This window comes from Electrona antarctica (assembly GCF_951216825.1).
Source record: "Electrona antarctica genome assembly, chromosome: 6".
In the NCBI taxonomy this organism is placed as follows: domain Eukaryota; kingdom Metazoa; phylum Chordata; class Actinopteri; order Myctophiformes; family Myctophidae; genus Electrona; species Electrona antarctica.
The window spans coordinates 6752634-6761041 of NC_136811.1; the positions used below are offsets into that span (position 1 = coordinate 6752634).

Sequence of the window (8408 nt, forward strand, 5' to 3'; positions counted from 1 at the left end):
CCCCCCTACTACGGCCCAGGAAATGATTCCCCGTTCATTTTCCTGTCAGTTGTCACAACTCGAGTTGGCTTTTTTTCCGTGGCATAATCGTCTTTAAATAAACACTTTTTGAAATGTCTATGGGAAAAATGAATGAGGAATTCACTTCTGGTCCTATAGCGTCGTCATGAAAGGGTGCGGGACTGGTATCTGGAACCACAATTAACATTAATACAGCATAAATAACCATGTTTTAAACTACAATGTAAACCTGGATCTTTGTCTCTCATGAGTGACATGACATGTTTAGACAGGATGCATGGTTGCTGATAGCATGCAGTAGTAGGCCAGGACACCTACGGTTCTTCCTGTGCTTGCTTCCTGGTGACCATATATGGAGACAATTTGGACAATGTTGACCACTTTAGACTTCAGGGGGGTGGGGTAACCTGAGACCACCTTTGCATCGGTTGTTGTCTCTGTATAAAGACTCTACTGAAATGTCTATATGGGTTAGTCAGTGGCCCGCACACGCCGTGAGGCTGTCGGGTGCCTGCATGGCTCAAGCCATGCAACATGGATTTTGTCTCCGACAATAAATGGAACTCCGGAACAACTTTCATCTGCCTGTGTCTCTCCATCTATCTGTCTGCAGAACTTCTCCGTATTTTTGCCTGAGTGTTTTTTAGTCTTTACGTCTGAGGAAAAAACTACCTCTTTGTAGTACATATACTTCAGACGCTCTATTGGCAGGAGGCAAATTCATCCATTTGAAAGTATAGCTGAAAGCAGAACTGACTTGAGGAAGACCCCCTTGCAGTGTTGTCGTGTCTCCCGGTGCGTGGCCCAGGGTTGAAGGGTCATCCTCCGGGGGTGGAAGCCCTCGGCGCGGAACAGCTCGCTGATGTCAGCCGGTAGCATGATGTTCAGACTGCTCTGAGTGCCCACGTACTCCCTGCGCGTGCACGCACACACGCACGCACGCACGCACGCACGCAGACAGACAGACAGACAGACAGACACACACTGACATTATTTAAAAAAAAATCACACCCATGTGAAGTGAGGGGCGCTCTTATCATCGTACATCATCATCTCATACTGCATGGCCAATCAGAATGCCTGTTGCCCGTTACCACACATTTGTGTCATATTTGGCGGGACATTTGACCTAATTTCTCCCTTCATTGTCAATGGCATTTTTATGTTTGTGTTGCGGACATTTTGTGGGGACAAAAAATGGCAAATAAGTTTAGGGAATAATGGGTTAATGGGTTAGCACTTTAATTGCCCGGAACTATTTAATCCATTACATTCATGCGCCCAGTCGATTTATAAACACGGACGCCTTTTTCGGACGGACCGGCCGGAACTTCATGATGTTGTGTAGCAGCTAACAATAGCCACAGCACTTTAGAGTCGATCGACAACAACGGGAGACAAGAATAAATCTATCGAGACTAGCGACTGGACCGCGGAGCGCCGTTCTAACACAGGATCTTTTTTCAGAAAAAGACGTGATGATTTAGATCGCGATTTATGAACGTTTTAAGATTTTGTTTTCATCAGCTAAACAGAGAAGGGAGTTTTTTGATGACGTCTCACTCTTGCGCGTCACCGAGGAGAGCCCAGCAGGCGTGCCTGGGCTATACAGCCAGGCGATCTGTTCTCGTATCAATAAACTTCGTCTTTAGGACAATACTTCGTCCTGAGCGTCGGGCGTTACTAATAGAAAGGACAAAGAACTTCGTCCTGGGCGGTGGGAGTGTTAATGGGTGCACGTCCAGGAGGATATATATAGGGCCCTATGTCAATTTGCTCAGACACTATGATGTAAAACTCTCCATTCATTGTCAAAGGGAATTTAATGTTTGTGTAGTACTAGGACAACGTTTGTGAAGACATCAAAAGCTGGATAGAAATCACACCAGTGTGAAATGAGGGGCGCTCTATATCATCATCATACATCATCTCATTCCGGCCAATCACATTTTGCGTCCTCTCACCTTCGTCTTCAATGTTTGTGTTTACACAAACACTCACAGCTGGACATGCATTGATTGTCAATGGCATGCAATGTTTGTGTTAAAGGGACACTTCAACCCAACCAGATCTTATTTTAATGATGTTTGGGAGACGGGAAACAAATCCTGCGATATTGGGTAATATGTGTTTTTAAGATATTTTAGTATTTCAAAGTGTCCACTTCCTTGCTGGACTACAAGTTGTCTCAGTAAGACAGCCCTCTCCCTCTCCACAAGATGGAATGGACGATGGACAAGCATTATGGTAATTGTAGTCCAGGAAGGAAGAGAGACCAGTGTCTGTGACATCATGGACACTTTGAAATATACTAAAATATCTAAAAACACTGTATATTATATTCTACCCAGTGTACCTGTAGATGGGTCCCAGCGTGTTGAAGTGTATTATATACCTGTATATTATCCCATTTACACCTGAGACAAATGTCTGACAGTTTTTTTGAGTGGTGTAAACCACTCCTACAACTGGCTTTTGTGTGCAGAAAAAAATGAGCATGGTTGCTATGTTCAAAATAATTTCTGACGTAATTAAATCACACCCGGGTGAACTGGATGACCGTAGCAACCATGCTAATTTTTTCTGCACAAAAAAAGCCAGTTGTGAAATCACATCCGGGTGTGATTTCATTACGTCAGATCAGAGCTGATCAGGCTATATAATACCTTACACCACTCAGTTCACACGGGTGTGATTTCTTTGGTACGAACACACACGGGTACAAAGCCAGTTGTTGGAGTGGTTTGCACCACTCAAAAATTGGCACGCCATACAGCGAGGTGAAGGTCACTGTTTTTTTGGTAAATCTAAGCTAGCAAATATAAAACTAAAGTGGACGCTGGACAAAAATCCCTGCTATGTATCGACTAGTGTGACATACGCACATGTCCGGGGAGACCTCCTCTACAACACCACACCGTCCGCTAAGCAGCAGAGGTGTAAACACTTTTTTGGCATGAGGTCAGAGGTTGAATGTTGAAAATGTCACCCAGCAGCTCAGATTCTGCAACCTCTATTGTGTCTGCAATGTCAGGACTGTCTCTAATGCATTCATCTGACTGAAAAATGATGAAAATGTTGAAAAGATGATGAAAAATGTTGAAAAAATGTTGAAAAAATGTTAAAATGTTGAAAATGTCACCCAGCAGCTCAGATTCTGCAACGTCTATTGTGTCTGCAATGTCAGGACTGTCTCTAATGCATTCCTCTGACTGAAAAATGATGAAAATGCCAAAATGCCAAAAAAACAGTGACCTTTCACCTCGCTGTATGGCGTGCCAATTTTTGTTTTTTAAAAACCCCATGTTTCTATCATATCATATATATGTCGTTTTCAAACATTTTCATGTCAAGGACCCCCAAAAATGATATGTATTTGGCCACCGACACCATCTGAAAATTATGTTGTTCCAGGGACCTCCCCCAGAAGCAAAGATTTGAGTTAAAAACGTTCGCTCTGAAAGAATATACATTCAAAGATTTGCGTCACATTTTCACGATTTTTCTAAAATAGCAGACCTACAAGCTCGTAGCGCGGCACTCGGTGCCGCGCTACGAGCTTGTAGATCTGCTGTTTTTCAATAGCTAAAGCATAACATAATGCTTAAAACACCAAAAGGGGTTCCCGCCCCCAAAATGGGTCATATTCTACCCAGCGTACCTGTAGACGGGCCCCAGCGTGTTGAAGTGTACTATATTCTACCCAGTAGTACCTGTAGACGGGCCCCAGCGTGTTGAAGTGTATATTATATTCTACCCAGTAGTACCTGTAGACGGGCCCCAGCGTGTTGAAGTGTACTATATTCTACCCAGTAGTACCTGTAGACGGGCCCCAGCGTGTTGAAGTGTACTATATTCTACCCAGTAGTACCTGTAGACGGGCCCCAGCGTGTTGAAGTGTACTATATTCTACCCAGTAGTACCTGTAGACGGGCCCCAGCGTGTTGAAGTGTACTATATTCTACCCAGCGTACCTGTAGACGGGCCCCAGCGTGTTGAAGTGTATATTATATTCTACCCAGTGTACCTGTAGACGGGTCCCAGCGTGTTGAAGTGTACTATATTCTACCCAGTGTACCTGTAGACGGGCCCCAGCGTGTTGAAGTGTATATTATATTCTACCCAGTAGTACCTGTAGACGGGTCCCAGCGTGTTGAAGTGTACTATATTCTACCCAGTAGTACCTGTAGACGGGCCCCAACGTGTTGAAGTGTACTATATTCTACCCAGTGTACCTGTAGACGGGCCCCAGCGTGTTGAAGTGTATATTATATTCTACCCAGTAGTACCTGTAGACGGGTCCCAGCGTGTTGAAGTGTACTATATTCTACCCAGTAGTACCTGTAGACGGGCCCCAGCGTGTTGAAGTGTACTATATTCTACCCAGTAGTACCTGTAGACGGGCCCCAACGTGTTGAAGTGTACTATATTCTACCCAGCGTACCTGTAGACGGGCCCCAGCGTGTTGAAGTGTACTATATTCTACCCAGCGTACCTGTAGACGGGCCCCAGCGTGTTGAAGTGTACTATATTCTACCCAGCGTACCTGTAGACGGGCCCCAACGTGTTGAAGTGTACTATATTCTACCCAGCGTACCTGTAGACGGGCCCCAGCGTGTTGAAGTGTACTATATTCTACCCAGTAGTACCTGTAGACGGGCCCCAGCGTGTTGAAGTGTACTATATTCTACCCAGCGTACCTGTAGACGGGCCCCAGCGTGTTGAAGTGTACTATATTCTACCCTGCAGCGTACCTGTAGACGGGCCCCAACGTGTTGAAGTGTACTATATTCTACCCTGCAGCGTACCTGTAGACGGGCCCCAACGTGTTGAAGTGTACTATATTCTACCCTGCAGCGTACCTGTAGACGGGCCCCAACGTGTTGAAGTGTATTATATTCTACCCAGCGTACCTGTAGACGGGCCCCAGCGTGTTGAAGTGTACTATATTCTACCCAGTAGTACCTGTAGACGGGCCCCAGCGGGTTGAAGTGTATTATATTCTACCCAGCGTACCTGTAGACGGGCCCCAGCGTGTTGAAGTGTATATTATATTCTACCCAGTAGTACCTGTAGACGGGCCCCAGCGTGTTGAAGTGTACTATATTCTACCCAGCGTACCTGTAGACGGGCCCCAGCGTGTTGAAGTGTATATTATATTCTACCCAGTAGTACCTGTAGACGGGCCCCAGCGTGTTGAAGTGTACTATATTCTACCCAGCGTACCTGTAGACGGGCCCCAGCGTGTTGAAGTGTATATTATATTCTACCCAGTAGTACCTGTAGACGGGCCCCAGCGTGTTGAAGTGTATATTATATTCTACCCAGTAGTACCTGTAGACGGGCCCCAGCGTGTTGAAGTGTACTATATTCTACCCAGTAGTACCTGTAGACGGGCCCCAGCGTGTTGAAGTGTATATTATATTCTACCCAGTAGTACCTGTAGACGGGCCCCAGCGTGTTGAAGTGTATATTATATTCTACCCAGTAGTACCTGTAGACGGGCCCCAGCGTGTTGAAGTGTATATTATATTCTACCCAGTAGTACCTGTAGACGGGCCCCAGCGTGTTGAAGTGTATATTATATTCTACCCAGTAGTACCTGTAGACGGGCCCCAGCGTGTTGAAGTGTATTATATTCTACCCAGTAGTACCTGTAGACGGGCCCCAGCGTGTTGAAGTGTACTATATTCTACCCAGTAGTACCTGTAGACGGGCCCCAGCGTGTTGAAGTGTACTATATTCTACCCAGCGTACCTGTAGACGGGCCCCAGCGTGTTGAAGTGTACTATATTCTACCCAGTAGTACCTGTAGACGGGCCCCAGCGTGTTGAAGTGTACTATATTCTACCCAGCGTACCTGTAGATGGGCCCCAGTGTATTATATACCTGTATATTATCCCATTTAAACCTGAGACAAATGTCTGACAGTTTTTTCTTTTAAACTTTCTATATCATATATATGTCGTTCTCAAACATTTTCATGTCAAGGACCCCCACAAATTATATGTACACCCCAGAAGCAAAGATTTGAGTTAAAAACGCTCTGAAAGAATATATATTCAAAGATTTGTGCCACATTTTCACGATTTTTCAAAAATAGCAGACCTACAAGCTCTTAGCGCGGCACTCGGTGCCGTGCTACGAGCTTGTAGATCTGCTGTTTTTCAACAGCTACAGCATAACATAATGCTTAGTTAAAACACCAAAAGGGGTTCCCGCCCCAAAACCCAGTGTACCTGTAGATGGGCCCCAGCGTGTTGAAGGTCCTCTCCATGTGCTTGTGGAGCGTGCGGAAGCGTCCCTCTCTCCAGAACCTCAGCAGGTTGACCCAGCCGCTCCTCCCCGTGTGGGGGATCTCCTCGAACCTCCGCACGCCTCCCCCTGCAGCACAGTGGGGGATTCCGTCGACTAATACTATATTTATTACAAAAACTGACGAAAACTAAATGGGGTGGCCGGTGGCTCAGGGGTAGAGTGGCTGGATGGTAACCGCAAGGTTGCCAGCTCGAACCCGGGCTCCCCCCAGAGTTAGTGTCGAAGTGTCCTTGAGCAAGACTCTTAACTCCTAATTTCTCCTGATGTGCTGGTTGGTGCCTTGCATGGTTTCCGCCGCCATCGGTGTGTGAATGTGTGTGTGAATGGGTGAATGTAATGCACAATCTATATGTAAAGGTGTGTGAATGTGTGTGAATGGGTGAATGTAATGCACAATCTATGTAAAGGTGTGTGAATGTGTGTGTGTATGGGTGAATGTAATGCACAATCTATGTAAAGGTGTGTGAATGTGTGTGTGTATGGGTGAATGTAATGCACAATCTATGTAAAGGTGTGTGAATGTATGGGTGAATGTAATGCACAATCTATGTAAAGCGCCTTGGATAAAGGCGCTATATAAATGCACCATTTACCATTTAAATGAAAACTAAGCTATGGTGACTAAAACTATAAGGCTAAATATATTGACAACGTCGTGAACAAATAAAAAACTAGACTAAAATGTTAGGAAGGGACTAGGGGACAATAAAAGTTTAAAAAAGTCATTTTACACCTGGTTGCAGGTTTAAAATAGCAGATTGACAAGCTCACAACGCGTCGCAGCGTTGTGAGCTTGTAGATCGGCTATTTTCAGCAAGTGTAAAATCAGCCATTACGACGGCATCAAGGCCCGACCAAAATACATTTTAGTCGACAAAATCAACTGTAGATTTAGTCGACTAAAATCGCATGACATTTAGTCGACTAAAACTAGACTAACACTAAACCTAACATTCCAGGTGACTAAAATGTGACTAAAGCTAAATTAAAACTATTCAAAAGACTATGACTACAACTAATAATTTGCTGTCAAAACAGTGTTGATTTCGTCAACTAATACTATGACGAAAAATGACTAAGACTAAATATACTGACAATTTCGTCAACAAATAAAAACTATTGTGTTAGGTATCCAGTAGAAGTCATTTTACACTTGGTTGCATGCTGAAAATAGCGTCAAGGCCCGCCAAAATACATTTAGTCGACTAAAATCGCATGACATTTAGTCGACTAAAACTAGACCAACACTAATACATTCCAGGTGACAAAAATGTGACTAAAACCAAGTGAAAACTATTCAAGTGACTGCCCTGCATCATCACCTCCTCTGCCCTGCTTCTTCTTCGTCTTCCCCTCCTCCTCGGACTCCTTCTCCTTCTCCCCCGTCGTTATCCTCTGGCGGTCGTCTCTCGTCGCGCCGATGACCACCGGCTCTGCCACACCGACGCCACCGCTGCCACACAGCCTCCGCGTAAAAGACGCCGTCCTCCTCCCTCCTCCACCTGTCCCCCGCGGCAGAGGACACACACGGTACCGACTCCACATGGCTCCGAATGAATGAGACAGACAGACAGACGGGACGGACTAGTGTCTCTGTCTCCGCGTCTCTGCACTCTGCAGGTTCCTACTGCCTCGATCGGCCTCTTTCTCTCTCTCTCTCTCTCTCTCTCTCTCTCTTCGTCCTCCAGGCATCCAACATGATGCTGATAGTGGTTGAGTTATGGATGGAGGGCAGAGTTCAAGAAAAAGACAACCAACACTGTCCAACGCACGCACGCACACACGCACACACATGCACACGCCTGCGCACAGCCACACGCAGACTTTCTTTGAAGTCACAAATTGTATTAGACCTACAAGGAATCAAATATAGCAGTAATGGATAATTCATGAACAAAAAACTAAAGTACAAATAGCACCTTCTCCCACGCACGCACGCTACGCACACACACACACACACACACCAAGGCTCCCAGGCTGTGACAGCTGAAACGTAGCAGGATTTGGCAAGGTGATGTTTTCGCCCCGAGCGTGCGTGCGTGCGTGGTGCGTTGCATCGTGTGCGACTG

General features: G+C 45.6%; 1 protein-coding gene across 1 annotated transcript in view; it reads right to left on the reverse strand.

Annotated features, from left to right (window-relative positions):
• cyp11c1 (cytochrome P450, family 11, subfamily C, polypeptide 1) overlaps nt 1–7884 on the reverse strand; it is a gene marked incomplete at both ends in the record, with an annotated part of 29646 nt that extends 21762 nt beyond the window's left edge. The window contains 3 exons of the mRNA XM_079503587.1: nt 779–934; nt 6261–6405; nt 7662–7884. Coding sequence (XP_079359713.1) covers nt 779–934; nt 6261–6405; nt 7662–7884 — 524 coding nt within the window. The remainder of the gene's footprint in view (nt 1–778; nt 935–6260; nt 6406–7661) is intronic.
• Nucleotides 7885–8408: the final 524 nt, after the last annotated feature.